Source organism: Acinonyx jubatus, chromosome B1 (assembly GCF_027475565.1).
Source record: "Acinonyx jubatus isolate Ajub_Pintada_27869175 chromosome B1, VMU_Ajub_asm_v1.0, whole genome shotgun sequence".
NCBI lineage: Eukaryota > Metazoa > Chordata > Mammalia > Carnivora > Felidae > Acinonyx > Acinonyx jubatus.
The window spans coordinates 33708793-33726918 of NC_069382.1; the positions used below are offsets into that span (position 1 = coordinate 33708793).

The 18126-nt window shown below is 50.8% G+C and overlaps 1 protein-coding gene across 8 annotated transcripts in view; it reads right to left on the bottom strand.

Annotated features, from left to right (window-relative positions):
* Positions 1 to 386: 386 nt before the first annotated feature.
* The window catches only part of SLC25A37 (solute carrier family 25 member 37), a 40328-nt gene continuing 22588 nt past the window's right edge, over positions 387 to 18126 (bottom strand). For 3 of the 8 annotated variants that reach the window (XM_027077379.2, XM_027077380.2, XM_053216418.1), the window contains 3 exons: positions 5807 to 6035; positions 3659 to 3715; positions 387 to 1566 (listed from right to left, as the gene is read on the bottom strand). In XM_027077379.2, the coding sequence (XP_026933180.1) occupies positions 1046 to 1566; positions 3659 to 3715; positions 5807 to 6035 (807 nt within the window). In that variant the 3' untranslated portion in view covers positions 387 to 1045. Of the gene's footprint in view, positions 1567 to 3658; positions 3716 to 3927; positions 4743 to 4860; positions 6036 to 11840; positions 11864 to 14950; positions 15077 to 18126 lie in introns of those variants that run through there. The other 5 variants (XM_027077381.2, XM_053216416.1, XM_027077386.2 and 2 more) reach the window with 5 other exon arrangements.

Here is an 18126-nt window from a genome sequence, read left to right on the forward strand (position 1 = left end):
AGGAATATGGGGTAGGATTTATCCCAGCTGCCCGCCCAACAAGTAAAACGTTGGCATTTCAAGAGCTACTGAGTGCTGGCCCAGAGAGGCGTTCCCGTCACTCACCACAAGGAAGGGAATGGTCTCAGTAGGTATAAGACTAGTCATCCTAACCCTATTGGGGACCACGGTCCTCCAGTGTGACCGTGCCACATTATATATGTGCCACCATTATATACGCATGCGTGCGTGCATACAGCAAGACAAAGTGCCCCAGGGCCAGATCTTTGGTCCTGGAATTTTTAGCACAAAGGTGACTGACTGAACAAAAGGAGAAAAAAAGTAGCTGGAAGTAATAGCTCATGATTTCATTTTCCACGTACCTTTTTCCCCCATGAAAAGAGAAATTCAAAATATAAACTTTATTATTTTACATTCAAGTGAAACTTCCATCTGGGGGGCTCCGCACAATTTTAGGCCGCATTCAGCAATTTACCACTTCGGTGCCTTTTTAACTTAACCCGATGGAAGCCTTCAGCCCTCTATTTTTTTTAAAAACAGCTTCATAGTCCCAGCTGTAACACCTATCTGTACACACACACAGGCACACACACAAATCCAAAAACGTCTACGTAGAAAAATAAAGGATAAACATTATCCATCTATTTTATACTGTGTGCTGGAACTTTTATATACAGAACTCTCTTTTTTTTCTTTAATGTTTTCAGTCACTGCACATTTTCTCCCCTCTCGTGCGAACTGTGAGCCTAGGGCAGGAGACTGCTACAGTGAGGCAGAAAAGCTACATTCTTGCCAGAGGAAGGGAGACAAAAAGCCATTTCTCCCTTCCCTTCCAGTCTTTCCCCACCTACCACCTCGGATGTCCCTGCGGACGGCCTTCCAGTAAGCGGCTGTCCCCTCCCTCTAAGGCATCAGGGGAGCGGAGGACTCATCCTGCAAACACCCCGCCAAAATCACCTCGGTGCGAGGACAAGGGAACGGAGGCAGGCAGGGAAAGCCTTTTAAAAATAAAAGATTCTGGAACCACTGCCCACAGCCCATTCCTTTAGTATGGAGTTCGATTCTCCAGCTTGTGCTTGGTGAGGAAGTACTTGAAGAACTCATAGACGGACCAGGAAATGGCAGTGGAGGGCATCTGGTAGATGACGCGGGCCTGCATGCCCTTGAAGTAGCCGGGCAGGCCATTGAGCTGGTACACCATCCGGAAGGCGTTGGCCATGCCCGACAGCCGGCCGCTGATGTTGGCCAGGTTGAGGGCCATGTTCTCCTGCGTGTTGAGGAGGGTCTTGCAGACGTCCAGGGGAGTGGTGGCGGCTGCGGCGAGGGCCCCGGCCAGCCCACCTGAGATGATGTGGGACTGCGGGTTGTAGCCCCGGTGAGGGTTGACTTGCTCCTGCAGGAACTCATAGGTGATGAAGTGGATGGACTGGAAGGGAATGTTCATGGTCAGCTGAGTGGTGTAGCTCCGGTAGAAGGCCCCCAAGCCCTCGGTCCTCCACACCGTCCAGACGCAGCTGAGGGCCGACCGGTGTGGCGAGTTGTACATCTGCATGCGCTGCTTCACGACTGTGGTCGGGGCCGCGGGCAGGCAATGGGTTGGGATCGGCCCCACCCCAGGTCGCAGTGAAATGGGAAGCCAGGCCATAAAGAGAAACAAGCAAGTTTAGACACACTGGTAACAGGTCACGGAGAGCTAGCACACACGCAGCCCCCAGCCTGAGGACCCAGAGCCAGCTCCGGGCACTCCCCGTTTCCAAAGGTGGCCCCAGGCCCCAGCGCCTGGTTTCTCCCGCCTGAATCCTGTTCAGGGTGGTCCCCAAACAAGGCAGCCACTTCAGACTAGATTCACTGATCTGATTCCCCCCAGAGCCCGCGGGCCTCCAGCATCACATCCACCACAAAACCGAATCCTGCCCCCAGGTCTCTCCGCCCTCCTCCCTCCTGGCTGCTCCCGCGTCCTGTCCTTTATTCTCTGTATGTGGTCCGGACTCAGCGTTTCTAGCTTCTGTGTGTCACAGCGCTCTTGGAAGACACACTGGAATTATGTCAGCCCAAATTCAATGACAAAGTCCAATGAAGACCCGGGCAGCTGCTGGTTCAAAGGATGAAGCCAATGAGGGCCAGCTGTGGTCCCTCAGGCCTAAGGGTCTGAATAGCCCCCCACGCACCACCAAATGAACACATACAGTGTGCTGGCTTTACTTTGAAAGAAATGAAGTCCTTAAACCATTATGTCAAAGAGGAGAGAGGGTGCTGAACCTCACTTGTTCCTCCTTTAAAAGTAGAAACAAAATTCTTGCCGGGATGACATGGTCTAGTTAACCGGTCACTCACCAGGTCCCTGTCCACACTGCTTTAAACACATAAAAACAGAAGCCCACCTCCCAGTCTGACCCATCTAGTCCCTGAAGGTCAGAACAAGGAGTCCCTGTCTGCCCCGGCATGGGAGGCAGCAGAGAGCAAATAAGAAATTTCAACCTTAAGAGACAAAAACAGACAAACTCGGAACACAAGACGTGAAAGGCTGACATTTTACCTCTGATTTTTCCCTTCTGGCAAGGGACCATTTTCAGATGGGGGGAAAGGTGGAGAGACTCATACATGTCACACAGAGAACAGCCCAGCTGAGAAGTGGCCCAATACCAGGTCCCAAATCTCCTCGCTGTGCGGACCCGAGTCGGCTAAGGGCTCAAGTCCCCACAGCCGACAACTGTTTCATAGTTTTATAGTGCTCCCAAAATTCAAAATAAAAAAAGATAACGTGGGAGGAGTTGGCTAAGACAAGATGGCCAAAGGTTAATTCACAAAGTAGAGTGATGTGCACGTGGTCGTTCCTAACACTCTTCTCTCTACACTTGTGTTACGTTTCAAAGTGTCCATAATAATTCCAAATCTCTTTTTAAAAAGTAAATTGAACCAAAGCCCGCATGATGGCCTTTGATGGGTTCCCCTTAAATCTGCCTAGGGTTAATAAAGGTTAACAAGGGCCAGAGGGTGGGTGTGTGTGTGTGTGTGTGTGTGTGTGTGTGCATGTGCGCCCGCATGCACCTGTGCGCACGTGCACACATACACGTACACACAGGTTTTAGAGGAGTGCAAAAGGATCGCCCAGAGAGCTTGTTAAGACAGATTCTCTGGGGCGCCTGGGTGGCTCAGTCGGTTGAGGGCCTGACTTCAGCTCAGGTCATGATCTCACGGTTTGTGGGTTTGGGCCCCATGTTGGGCTCCGTGCTGACAGCTCAGAGCAGCAGCCTGGAGCCTGCTTCAGATTCTGTGTCTCCCCCTCTCTCTCCTCCTCCCCACCTCATGCTCTGTCACTCTCTCTCAAACAAAATTTTTTAACTTAAGAAATTAAAAAAAACAGACTTTGTCTATACCCCCAGAGATTCGGATTTAGCAGGTCTGAGATGGGACTAGAATTGGCATTCCTAACATGGTCCACGGATCACAGTCCCAGTAGCTCTGTTTAAGAGGAACACCATAAGCTCAAATGCTTGCCTCTTTTCAAGGCCTTTGCTAACATGGTAAAGAATTCTCCTACTTATTCTGACTGGAGGCTGGAAGTCCCCTTGCCCGACCTTCTGTCCCCACCACCACCTTTTTTTCCTGCCCCTTTGCACATCCCCTTCTGCCATTCCCTGGGACCATGAAGCATTACCTTCTGCTGGATTCATTACCGCATCGTGGAGCAGGGTGGCCATACTCCCAGCTATCCCTGCAAAACAAACTCCAGAAAATTACCCTCAGGGACCAGGTGTTCTGAGGAAGTTCCTGGAACCTAAAATCAGATGGAACCCTGCACCGCTTTCTAAGAAGCAAAATCTACAACCAGCTCCACCCAGGTGAGCACAGACTCTTAAAGACATAAAGTGACGATCGAACTGTTGGGGGAAATGGGGAGAAGGTAACACAGGCACAGGTACCCACATTTTCATCTTGCAGATCTGTAGTCAATGCTCGGAAAGGCTAGACCCGCCGATGTTGGATGGTACCCGGAAACCACACTTCGTGGCTTTCTCCAGCAGAAAACTGTCCAGCTTTTAATTCTCCCCTGTCCCTCACCTTTGTCTACAGACTAACCCCCTCTGCCCTTGAGCCAGAGCAATCAAAGGGAATGGTATTATGTACACAGCTAAGAGGGGAGAAGAAGTCAGAAAAGACATTTTTTAAAAAAAAATCCTTAATCAAATCCGGGTGTTTTCAAGAAAACAGGCAGGGGAAGCAGGCATCAGGAAGATCTGCATGCGGCAGATTTCCAGGATTAGTTGGCAAAGCTAGGACTTGTCTCAGGGACGACAGACCCCATCCGAGGCTCCCATCTGGCCTGGCTTCAAGAACCAGGCACTTCCCAAGTCTGATTGGGGCCTGGAACTTTGCTTTTGGCTCTGGGTTTCCTCCCCAGGCAGGTGCCACTGCCCAGCCAATTAAGACGAGCACCCAAAGGTGGGAGGAATGAGAAATAGCGGGATAACGCTTCAGAAATGCATACACAGCCCCCTTCCCCCTCCGCCCACACTTACGATCACCACCAGAAAGGTCAAAATGCAACCCGGCATACGTCGCAGCGAAGCCGTAACAGCGCTGGGCAGAAATGTGTTGCATCAAACCACCGCCACGGGGCTCAGTGACCGAGGGACTAAACATTACACAAGGCAGTTGCAGCAGAAGTCGAACCCCAAGGCCACAGACTCAGGGACGGCATCAGAGTGTGGCCCGCAGCGCCTGTCTTAATAAATGCAACCAGGGGCATCAGAGTGTGGCCCGCAGCGCCTGTCTTAATAAATGCAACCAGGGGCCCGTTTTTAAAAAGCGAAACGAATGTCTGCAAACCAGCCGGGGGGTGGGGGGGGTTGTTATTACCAGGGTTTGCTGATGGGGCACTCTCAGTAGAACAAAACGAGAAGGGGAAAGGTTGGCCGCTGGTCACTCTACCTGTCCACTGTCGAAACACGAATTTTGTTAAAGTACACCTTAGGCTGCTCTCCGCAGTCTCCTTCCCCACCCAAACGAAACCCGACAAAAGCCAAACCCACAGGAAAGGTGAAAAGAGCCGCTGAGCTGGGCCCGGGAAAACACGGCTGTGTAGGAGCCCCGTGCCAACTCGAGCCCCCGCCCGCCTCTTGCCCTCAAAACAACAAAAGAAAACTCCTCCTCCACAGAGATGCCACTGAGACCAACGGAAGAGAATGGGGGTGAAATTCCCAAATCCCCAGAAGCTTAAGGTGGGAAAGGTCGCCTGTGCTGCCGCAAATCCTTTGTCAGCCATAAAACTTCTTGACCTTTTAAAGCTTAGTTAGATCTTGACGTTGTAGAGACCTGTTGAACCAGTTTTTTAAATAGTCTCAAAGAAGCTGTCCAGATAACTTTTTTTTTTTTTTTTTTTGGAATCCAGTATTGAAAAGTTTTGTTTCTAGTCAGGGTTTTTTTTTCCTAGATCTGATCATTAAGTGCTTTTGCGTGTTTAAAAAAAAAAAAAAAAAACCAAACCAAAACAAACAAAAAAAACCAAAACAAAATGGAAAAACCCACACAACAATGAAAACTGAAACACCTCTGTCACCGACTGCCCCCAGGCTTTAGAAAGCGAAGGAGGGGAACAGAAAAAGCGTGTGCGTGTGTGTGTGTGTGTGTGTGTGTGTGCATGTGTCTGGGTGTGTGCGCACACACGACTCTAGAGTTCTTTATTCATAAGCAAGCATGGCGGAGATGAGGCGTCAGGCTGCTGGGTCACAGGGAGGAGAGCCCTGGGGAAGGGTCTGTTGAAGGAGAGAGCTCTCTAACTTCCAGACAAACGCTTTCAAAATACCGTTGGCTAGGTGGCTGTTTCCTTGGTGGTGGAAAACGGCATTTAAAGTCCTTTTCATGTTTTCGTAGCAGGCAAAATACAAGGCGTGGGCCGGCCCCGCACCCATCACCATCACGTTGAGGCCTCGCAGGGGCCTCCAGAAGCCTTCAGTCCGAATGATTTTCTTGAGGGCTCCGTAGACGCTGGTGTACTGTGCTTTGGGATCTGGATTCAAACTCTGCATTCGTGTCTAGGGGAGGGTGAGAAAACAAAACGGTGGAAGTTAACAAGGACGGTGAAGAGGAAAAAGAAGACCCGGGGCGGGGAGAGGGAGAGGAAACGGCCCGTTTTCAGAGTTCCACAGGATTTCTCGGTGAAGAACACATTTATTCCCTCCTTCCGCCTTCACATACACACGTGGATTTCGTTATGCCCAACAAAGGGGGGAAATGGTTGGGGGGGGGGCAGGATTGGGAAGAGGCAGATGGCAAGCTGTGTGACCCCTGAGGAATCCCTTAACCTCTCTGGACCTCGGGACCCCCAATTAAAAAAACAAAAACAAAAACAAAAAACAGGATTCTGGCTAACGTCAAACGAAATCATGTATATGAAACCCTTAACTCAGAGACCTAAGTCAAATGGAAGTATTATTATCCTGTGGTTCCCACTCTGGTCCTAAAGCCTGTGTCCTCACTTATCTGGGACCTCCATGGTCTGAATGCTCCTGCTGTTCAGCCCCAAACAGGAATCTCCCAGGGGCCCTCTGGGCTTCATCCCACATCTCCTCTAAATGCACTTCACATTTTGTCTTCTGAAGTTAGCACATAAATATAAATGGTCTTGTTCATAATTTCTTCCTGTGTATAGCCTTGCCTCCGTGAGGCAGAAGCTCGGCTTTCCCCCATCTTTGTTATCCCTTCAGATTTCCTGGGCACTTGCGTAGGTGTGACAATTAATCTACACGTCCATGTAGCAAGACCACAGTACCCACGCTGGCTCCAACTATAGCAAACAGTACTCTAGATGTCGCTATGGAGGCATTTCTTAGGTGTGATTAACATTGAAACCATTAAATCAGACTGAGCAAAACAGATTACCCTCTGTAATATGGTGGGCCTCATCTAATCAGTTGAAAGCCCGAAGAAGAAAAAACAACCTGTTGTCCCCCAAGGAAGAAAGAATTCTGCCTCCCGAAAGTCTCTGGACTGGAGCTCTTCCCTGAATCTCCAGCTGGCCTGCCTTGCAGATTTCGATTCCCCAAGCCTCCATAATCACATGAGCCAATTCTTTCCACATACACACACACTCTCCCCACCATCGCTCTTATGGCTTGGTCTCTCTGGAGAACCCAGTATCTCCCAGGTGAAAGACCCACCCTGCCTCAGTCCTGCAAAAGCAACAAACAGCACGCCTTCCTCCACTCCCCTCAACACACACACAGCCTAGAGGAAAGGGTCTCCAGTCATTAGCATGGATATCCTTCTACCACACCAAGCAAAATCGTACCCAAACCTAACACGTAAAACTGAAGAATTTCTCTAACTGAGAATGGGGTGAAGGGCCCTGGGCCCATGTCTCAACTCCGAGGCAGAGACACCCCTACCTCCCCACCCAGCAACTCAAGGGCTCAGAGGAACAGCGTGAAAACCAATGATCTAAATTAATGCTCATATGTAGTATTTAAGAAACAAATGAAGGAACAAAGAAAAGAAAACCAGAGAAACAAAAAAGCAGGCTCTTAACTATAAAGAACAAGCTGGTGTGTTCGCCAGAGGGCAGGTGGGCGGAGGGATGGGTGAAGTAAGTGATGGGGATTAAGTGGTACACTTATCGTGCTGGGCATTGAGTAATGTGTGGAAGGGGTGACTCATTATACGGTACACCTGAAACTAACATAACACTGTGTGTTAATTACGCTTGGATTTTAAAACAAAAATCAATAAAATTTTTATTTTAAAACTTAAAAATAGAAAAAATTTTCAAATTCATAGTAATTTTCAGATTTCACCAGCTTAGTAAAAACCACAAAGAAAACGGGCACATCGTGGGCAACTTTTCATTTTGCCAAGAAAGGACATCAAACAGTAATGATGTGAGTGGCAATCACCACTGCCCTCTATTAGGATCATTCTCTATGAGAAAAGACATTTTTAATGCTTAAAGAAAGCAGAAACAAAAACAAAGACTACCTCTGGTCATAAAACTGTTCTTTAAATTAAATTTAGCTTTATCAAAAATGTACCACTTTAGCCCAGTGAAAATACCCCCTGGCCCAGCCAGAGCCATTCCTGGACACTGGGGCCCACACTCCAGGGGAGTGCCGGGTGGGAATGGATGGGGTCAGTGTCCCTGTGCCTTTCTGTTTGTTTCCTATTCTGACATGTTCCCAAAAGTATCTGAAGAGGCTTAATGATGGAGGATACATTATAAGCAAACAAGAGCAGGGGAAGAGACACACACTTGTCAACCAAGAGAGCACCTGACTCGCAGGGGTGAATACTCCCACCTTGCTCGGAATATGCAAAGCGTTTACTCCGGAGGGGGCAGCACTGCTTCTTCAAGGACAACACAGGTTATCTTTTAAATTCTAAAAGACACTTGAAATCGCTCACATTCTAGAGCAAAGAAAGCTTTGCATTCTCCCTGGCTTTTTCTTATCATTGCCCCTGATAAAAAAGCTGGAGTACAATGCAGGAGGTGGTATAGAGAGAACAGGGATGGGATTCAGATTCTATCACTTCCGTGTGACCCTGGGCAAGATGGTTAACCTCTCCAAGCTTTAGTTTCCTCTTCTGACAGAATGGTTAAGAAAATTAGAGGTCTAGGACCATCATTACTGTAATAACAAAGGAGGCACCAAGAGGCTACGTAATATGATTCTAGTATATAACCTGCAGACGTCTAAGTTCCATGGAGGGGGGTGCTGCAACACCTATTCTGGTGTCTAACTCACACTGGGGGCCCAACAAATATTTGTTGAACAAATGGATGAACAAACAAATGTGTGCAAGTAAGGGTACCAACTGGGGCAACGGGATATGTCGCTTATTTCACTTCCCCCTAAAACATGAGTAGCTTTCCTGGAGTTACCTTTTCCTCCTATCGTCCGTTCCCTATTTCCTGTTTTTTTTTCCTTTTTTAATTTTAGATGGGGGGGGGGGCAGCACAAGTTGGGGAGAGGGGCAGAGGGAGGACAGAGAGAAAGAGAAAGAGAGAATGAATCCCAAGCAAGCGCCACACTCAGCGCGGAGCCCAACACATGGCTCGATCCCATGAACCCTGAAATCCTGAACGGAGTCAAAATCAAGAGTCAGACACTCAACCGACTGAGCCACCCAGGTGCTCCCATCCTTTCCCTATTGATAACAAGCCCTCATTTTGCTGCATTTCTCAAGCCCAGGTGTGATCTGTTGAGCCACAGGCAGACCAGAAGCAGCCAGTCCCAGGGGCCTGTCAATAAAGGGTGGCTCCTGTCACTCCCATACCCAGAGGAGAGGTCCTTGGGGATCCAGAAGTCCATTCTCCCCCTTCCCCCACCACCACTCCTAATTTCTGGCCTTGGGCAGCAAGGCTAGCCTATGGTGAAGCTCCTTGGGTCCTAGTGGGTAGCCCCTTGTAAGCGGGGGTGGCAGTGTGAGAAACACACAGGACCCAGAGGGAGAGCTGAGAGGCTGGATTCTGGGCTTGACACGGGCTCCAATGGGGCCAAGTGGCCTTGGCTATGGCATCTCATCTTCTGGTCCTCAGGGTCCTCAACTGGAAAATGCAGGACAGGGTCAGAATAGTGACTGATTACCAGAATCACCAGGAAATGTTTTAAAATGTCTTTCCGGGCACCACTCCAATACACTGATTCAAAACTTTTTTTTTTTTTTAACTCCCCAGATGATTCTGATCATCACGCAGTTTGGAGAACCACTAAATAAAGGGCCCGCTCAACTCCAGCACTTTCTAGAAACATTCTGTGTCCAGCCTCGGTGGAAAGGCAGGCACTTGGGTTAAGTGAGGAGGGGGTGGCCGGGGAGGCAGTGTGTACAGAGGGGAGCAGAGGCAGGAAGCTTCAGGGCCAGCCAATGTGACGTTGTTGGTCTGAACTCCAGCTCTGGGACCTCAAGCGGGTTCCTTAACGTTGCGGCGTGGAATAATCCTCCGGGGAGCTGTTGGCAGACGGGGTGAGGTAACTGTGGGAAAGACCCAGCCCGGGTTGGCAGGCAACCGTGACCGTCCCTTCTCCCATCCACCCCTTCCATACACGATGATGTCGGGCAGGTTCCTCCCTTTCAAAGCCACTCACAGAGGCCAGCCCTCGTAGACTTGCAAGGGAAACTCGAGGTTGATTTCTCCCCTCTCCCTTTTTAAGGGGGCGAGGCAGCTGAGGAAGCAGTACTGAACCAAAATGCACCACCCCCTGTGGAAAAGAAAAGGGCAACTGGGTATCTCTGCTCAAGCAGCAGACTTCTCTGTCCCCGGGGCCCAGGGGTCTACTCAAAAAGGCCACGTTTAATGACACATACTTGGGACAGAGACAAGTGGCCCCTGAGCATGGAGGAGGACCCAGTCAAGGCCTCTCTGGGCCCACCGTGGCCAAGTTCCGGGCCAGAGCCACTTCAGTCCTACGGCACCTTCATTTCTTCAACCTGCCCACAGGGAGAGCCCACCCTCGACGGGCACCAGGATGCAGAGAGGAAAAACTGACGGGGAAGTCAATAACAAAGAATGCAAGGGGCGCCTGGGGGTGGCTCAGTCGGTTAAGCTCTGACTTCGGCTCAGGTCACGATCTCACGGTTCGCCTGTCTGAGCCCCGCGTCGAGCTCTGTGCTGACAGCTCGGAGCCTGGAGCCTGCTTCGGATCCTGTGTCTCCCTCTCTCTCTCCCCTTCTCCCGCTCGTGTGCACCCCACCCCTCTCGAAAATAAAGAAACTTAAAAAAAAATAACTAGGAACGTGGGAGATGAGGGGAGAATGACCCATACTGACCGTCCAGGTGCCACGAGGGGGCTCAGGGAAGAGGGAGGAGTGGCCAGCGTGCACCAGTATGGTCTCCGGAGCCCCCTCACAAGGGAGGCTGACGGAAGCCAAGGTGGCCAGGCAGTGGCCAGAGTGGGGGCGACCACCAGTGTAGCCTCTCTTTCTTCTCCAGTGACTCTACTTGTAAAATGTACAACTGCGAGCCAGGCACTATTTTAGCTTCCTGGGGACCAGAGGAGAAGTTGGGGGTGAGTGGAGACAACCCAAGCACCCCTCGATGGATGGATGGATAAACAAGTGGTCCACACAGACAACGGAACAGTACTCAGCCTTAAAAGGGAAGGACATTCCTGACACTGGCTCCATTAATGCTGAGGGAAATAAGCCTGTCCCTCTCTCTCTCTCTCTCTCTCTCTCTCTCCCTCTCTCTCTCTCTCTCTCTCTCTCTCTCTCACACACACACACACACACACACACACACACAATACTGTATGATTCCACATAACAGGAGGTACCTGGACTTGTCAAAACCATAGAAACAGAAAGTAGAATGGTGGTTGCCAGGGGCGGGGGGGGGGGGGGGGGAGGGGAAGGGGGTTGTTCAACGGGCACAGCGTTTCACTTTTGCAAGATGTACACACTTGTGCGAACGTACTTTAATGCCAGTGAACTGTATACGCTCAGAAATGGTCAGGATGGTACTTTCACTGTCTGTCACATGTGTTTCACCGCAATGTTTTCTTAAGTCAGGGTGTGAGGGTGGAGAGAAGGAAAATGAATGCTGTAGGATCCACAGAGAAAGGACAGAGATTAAAAAAACGCAACCAAAACAAAGCAAGAAGACGGAGACGGAGAATTTCACCAACTGCCTTTCCTGCCCCGGGTTTCAGTTCCTGCTCAGGCCTGGCTGCGAGGCTCTCCCTTTCTTTATAATAAATCCCCATCCTGCGCATTTTAATTCTCCACACCCTTGGAAGTTCAGAATGCATATGAGCAGATTAAAGGCTCTGGGAAGTCCTTCAGGAAAGCAGCCAGTGGATTCTGTTCCACAAGGCACTTCTTAAACGTTTGTCTTGGGCAACAGAAACCTTATCTCGCAGAATAACCAGTTCCATCTTGGGGAACACACGTTGAGAAAACAGCTGTAGCTGGCGGGGGCCCTGGAAGCAGGAAGCACAGAGATCTGATCCGGGGGTCGGCAGGACCTCCGGGGGCCCAGGCCCAGAGTGGCTGGCAGGAGTAGGCTGGAAGACGGGCCTGAGAGGGGAGCAGCAAGGAAAAAGAGCCCGATGAGCCTCTGGGCCTGTTACTCCAGCACCCCAGCCAGAAATCAGGAGACCTGGGTCTCTGGCCTGGTTCTGCCACTCACTGTGTGACCTGAGCAAGTCTCCCAGAGCTCTAGAAGGGCAATTCTAGATCAGACTCCATACCAATGACACAATGTCTGTATTTGCATTAAACCAGCTCCATACGCTTCCGGAAAGGCCAGAATGGAGCGAGGGGTCAAGCCCCTTGCCCCAACTACCCCCTAATGAGACAAATCAGGACGAGCCTGCCTTGTTGGCCTGTTCTCTTCTTGAGAGGAGGCAGGTGGAGAGAGAGCAGAAAATGTGTGCTCTGCCCCAGGTGAGCTCACAGGATCATATGACAGGAGCTGCAGGGGCCCTGGGCAGAGGGCACACGGAGCTCAGCACCTGCCTTTTCAGACAGGAAACTGGCACCCAGCAAGAAAAGCAAAGCGGGCAAGCTGGGCCTGGCAGGGAGACCTCTGCCCTCCCTGGGTCTCCTGCAGAGGATGGCCCAACCCGAGGACCTGTAGCATCACTCGGCCACTGTCCTCCCACCTGCCCCAGATTCCGAGTCCTCCTTCCCACCTGCCCCGGATTCCGAGTCCTCCTTTCTCGGTATTTCTCAACAATAAGGAACAAGTGGGGGGCCCCTGGGAGGCTCAGGCGGTAGAGCATGTGACTCTTGATCTCAGGGTCCTGGGTTCAAGACCCACACTGGGCACAGAGCTTACTTTAACAAGAAGGAAGGAGGGAAGGAAGGAAGGAAGGAAGGAAGGAAGGAAGGAAGGAAGGAAGGAAGGAAGGAAGGAAGGAAGGAAGGAAGGAAGGAAGGAAGGAGAAAGAAAGAAAGAAAGAAAGAAAGAAAGAAAGAAAGAATATAAAAAAAAGCCCGCATCGAAAAACATGCACTTTCAGGATCAGTAGAAGATAATGCGAAATCTACCCATTCATCCATTCAAAAGCGTCTGCCAAGCTCCTACTCTGAGGCAGGTGCAGAGACACCGCAGCAACGGGCATGTGAGGGGCTCCCAAGTTCATGGTGTGAACATCACAGCACAACGGGTGGGCACAATGCCCAGACCAGGGCTGCGCCCCAAAAGGCTACGCAGGGGTCTCTGTTCCAGACTTTTCCCAGAGAAAGGAAATTCAGTTCAGGCACCCACTGAATGCCAGGAAAATGCCAAATAGTAATAGCGTCTGCCACCCGGTGTCTGTTGCAGAATCAGCAATCAAACCCGTAAATTTAACTCTATCCCATGCGCCAACTGTTCCCAAGTCGCATGGATAGTCACTAAGTAGAAGCACAGGGAAATGCCTAGGCCAGACTGCAGGTCCCAACCGCAGCCCCCTCCCTATCTTCCAAGCCGCACAGCCAGCCTGCCACAGGTGCACGGCCTCACCCTCCGGCCCAAGGCCTAAATCTCTCCCACTGGCACCCCCTGCCCATCTATGGTACTGTGTACCCCCTGCACTGGGGCCCGCTGATGCCACTCCAGCTTCCCGTCCACAACTACACAGGGCAGAGAGTGTCAGGCCAGGAGCCTCTTCCCATGCAGGCACACAGATCCCCGCAGGCAGCCGGGAGAGAGAGGCCTTTTTGGCACAGTGCTTTGTCGGGAAAGAACTGCCTTCCGGAATGAAGCCACGGACCTCATCAAGGGCCTAGAGAGTCCTATCCTCACCTGCCAGAATCCTTAGGAGGCATGCACAACAGAGAAGAAACCCAAACCACATCAAGGAGAACCATGCACACACAGTAAAACCTTCAGCACAATTGAGTTCAAGACTGCCAGCATTCCGACTCAGAATCTGGGTCCCAACTCGGAATGTCGTCCTTCCATGTTTGACACAGAAGGCGGATGATTGTGCCCCGGCCCTTTGAAAAACACTGTCAAAATCGTAACAAAAATGAGACATGACGATGGCCCTCAGTACCATTCCCACGCACACACTAACCAGGAACAGAGCACTGCGGGAAATGCTTTACAGAGAACCACGCTGTTAGTGACAAGCAGAGGCACATCGAAGTTTATTCTCCAGTTCAAGATTCCAAATCATGTCTTTTTAAATCTCCCAAACTGGCAAAGGTGTCCACATGAAGAGAATATACCTTGTCTCTCTCTTTTGTTAATCAAAAGGAAAGCTTGATCCTCTTAAGTTTTTTAACATTTTTCATTTTTGAGAGAGAGAGACAGGGCATGAGCAGGGGAGGGGCAGACAGAGAAAGGGAGACACAGCATCTGAACCAGGTTCCAGGTTCTGAGCCGTCAGCACACAGCCCCACACGGGGCTCGAACCCACGGACCATGGGATCATGACCTGAGCCGAAGCCCAGGCGTGCCCAACCGACTGAGCCACCCAGGCGTCTGTCCCCTTGATCTCTTCAAGTTTAGGAACCAGCAGGAGAAAAATGACTCCTTCAAAGAAGTCCTTGCCTCCGTCTCCCTTCCCCCCAGATAAAAGGGGGGAAGGGGGGAAGGAGAAAGAAGCATGTGGTGGCGTGGTGATGGGGAGTTCCAGGCACATACATTCCGAAAGCCCCTGGTGAAAACCAGCATTTTAGAGCAAGAAAAAGGGCTAGTTCATTGTGCCATCGGTCAGAAGAGCGGTACCAAGACGAGGCGGAAAGATGAGAGTGGGCAGGAACACGCGTCTGCATCCATTTCCCTGCCCCCACTATGGGAAGGTCCAGACTCCCCTCAGCTCCAGGCCACCCAGATGCTCAGGGGAGGCGGGGAGGGAGCAGGCTCGCTCTCGCTCTCTCTCTCTCTCTCTCTCTCTCACACACACACACACACACACACACACGCACACGACAACAAACCAGCGAGGTGGCTGCTCTGCCTTTTGGCTTACGCCCCACAGGAGGCCCGTTTTCAGAACAGCCACACACCAACGTTCCTGGTTACCTGCTGCCTCTAAAGTGTGGAGCCTGGCCTGCGGAGCGTTTGAGACATCTCTCATTCATACTCGCCAGACGAAATCCTGAAACCTTCAGGGCCCATGAGGGGTGTGCTTCAGGGTCACTGCTGTTTCTAGGGATAAAATGACTCAGTATTCGGTAGAAAATACAAATTCCACCAAGACCACCAAAACCAAGTTCCTTGGCCTTCCAGGGAAGGAGCCCCAGCACTTCTCCTGAGAACAGGCCACAGTGTGAGGAGTCAGACCCAGAGCACATCCAACTCAGAAAGAGTGGCCCAAGAGGGGCCATGGGACCTGTACCTAGAGAGAAGAACGGTACCTCAACTGCTGAAAAAAAAATGGAGCTGTCTTTACGATCCCTTCTATTACGATTTGACTTTTTGACTTCGTGTATGTGCTACTTTGATTGCAAAATAAAAGGCAAACAGGGCAGGGAGAGGAAGTGAACAATTCTGCCAAGGGGGACGCGACTGTGCAGTGGCTCTGGGAAACGGGAAGGTATGGCCCAAGGCTATGTTCAAGGGTAAATGCAGAGGTAAGGTGCAGGTGGAGAGGTCGCTCTGGACTCAGGAGGGTGGCTGGGCGCTAGACAATCAATAAACGTTTGCTGAGAGAAAGGCAGGTTGGGGCTGGACGATGGGAACGGCTTGCTCAGGAGCTTGGAATTTACTTTACAGTCAAGTGTTTTCCATGGTTACGTATTGCGCGTGACGGCAGCTACGGAGAGGCACGCAGTAAGCAGTACAGATGGGGTCTCTCGCAGCCGGAGCAGGGATCAGGCCCAGGCAACGGAAGCCCTCCCTACCAGGTCTCATCACAGGCTGGCCTCTCTCCGCTCTCTCCAAAGCCACGGCCACAGGCAAGGCCACCACAAGGCCACCTCACACCCACTGGCAGCGGCGCACCGCATTCCCACATCCCTTCGTCCTAGGAGCTAACCCTGGTCACTCCTGCCCTTCTCTAGAAAACTCTCCAGCAGATGGAGGCAGGGATGAGAGAATCCATGCCTGGCTCAGACCCAATATACCCAGGAAATACTCAAAACATCCAGTTTGTGGCCAGCCCAAAGGATTAAATTATTTCTGCCCTACACGTGGGAAAATTCCCAAGATTCCAGGTAACAGGGCTCGGAGTTCACGGACGGGATGGGTGACCCTAGCAAGACGAGCAGGGGCCCAGGGTCCGGCGTTCTAGTCCTACGCCTGATATTAAGGACTATGGTGGCCTTCAACAAGTCAGCTGGCTTCTCTGAGCCCCCAAGCCTCTATTCACAAGATAATTATAGTAATAAAAGTCATACCAACAACTATCTCCATTTTACAAACAAGGAAACTGAGGCACAGAGGGGATAAGCAACTTGCCCCAAGGTCACAGAGTACACACAGGAATGGAAGCCAGGCAGATGGGCTCCAAAGCCATGCTCTGAACCAGGAGGCCACACGACCTCTCCCTGGGGGGTGGACAGTAGGGATCACAGGTGATCTCTAACTACCTTCCTGTCTCTGATGTGCTCTGTTTCTCCAGTCATTCTAAGTCATAAATGTATACTAGTCCTTATGTGTCCGACTTCTTTGAAGAGGGAATAGTACCCTGACTATGTCAAAGTCACCTAAATCTTCACTGCTTAAGACCGCGATGCTCCTGAGGGATCTGTGTCCAGCCTGCCAGCTTACAGACAGTCACAAGCCCAATCACATGGAGCTCACATAGCTTCCCTGTTTCCCATCGCTGGCCATCAGCCTGGCCGCTGATTCCAAGGGGAACAGGGTAATAGGGGCTCGTTCGATACGAACCTGTTGTCACTCAAAAAGAGCTTGAACCATTTGCCCGCCCAGGTTGTGGCCAGGAGGGGCATCTGGATGGATGAAAGCCTGGCGCTCTCTCAGTATTCAAAGGCTAAGACTGAATATTCCAAAGTTCAGGCCGCTTTCAGGGAAGAATTTAATTCACTGCTATTCCCTGGCCTCCCCGGGGCCTCCCTGACTCAGCAGCCTTGTCTATGTCATTGGCTTATAAACACCCCACCTACAAGTAAGGACAAGATGTCAGAGGCAGAACTGAAGGAACGCCTCATTCTCAAAAGTGTTTTATTTTCCTCGTATAGAGGTAAACTCGCTGAAGCACCCTAACGCCACATCAAAGAACAAATTTAATGCAAGAATCCACATGGAAGTACCCTAGAAGAACACAAAGCCACCCCATGGCACCAGGACGACCTGGGTACAGAAGAACAGGATGCGGCCACTGATTCTCCACATGACCATTCTGGTCCCTGCTCGCTCCTTCAGCCCTGGCCACTCCGCCATTGTGGCCTTGCGTGGTGGGGCTCCCTGTGGGCTTTTGTTTGATTTCAGAGTTCTGCCACCTACCTATCCCCCAACCTCCACTTAGTTTTCCCTAACTAGGAAACAGTTATGGGATTTGCCCAAGCTCCCAGAGCTGGTCACCACTGTGCCAGGACTGGCCAACACTCCCAGACCCAGCCCTGCAACCACACTTCGCTGAAGTTTCCAACTGTGGAAATCTCAAAAATACCTTGTTCACCCACCCGCTGGCTTGATGCTTGGATAGTCTCCTGGGGTGCGGAGTTCATCCATTCAATCAACAATGACATTTTGGGCTTCTACTCTAGGCCTGACTGACTCTGTGATTAGTGCCCGAAGACACAAAGATGTCCCCTGTCCCCGACCACCTCACAATCGAAGTCCTATTCTATTTTTCAGCTGTATGCTCTTCGAGGAAGTTACTCAACTTCTCTGAACTTCGGTTCCCTCATCTGTGAAAACCCCGACGTCACGTGCTTCCTGCAATGGATACGTGAGAAAACTTTTCAGCGCACAGATCACCTAGCACAGTACAGGAGGTGCTCCACAAATGTTTATCATCTTAGTCGTTATTTTTATAAGGGCTCCAGCACATTCCTTAACCACCACCTATGTTAACACAAATGGCTTTGAAATCTTAATAAGAACCACCACCAAAAACTGACCTAATCTTGCCAAGAAGGTGTGAGGCTTTTCCTTCCTTCTGCTTGCTGACAAATGGCTGTTTGGCACGAAGGATCTCATTGCAGGTCTGAACTGAACATCAGATGACAGAGTAGGATAGGCTATAAACCACTCACACAACAGACCCCAGGGTCCCAGAAGGAAGCTGCCAG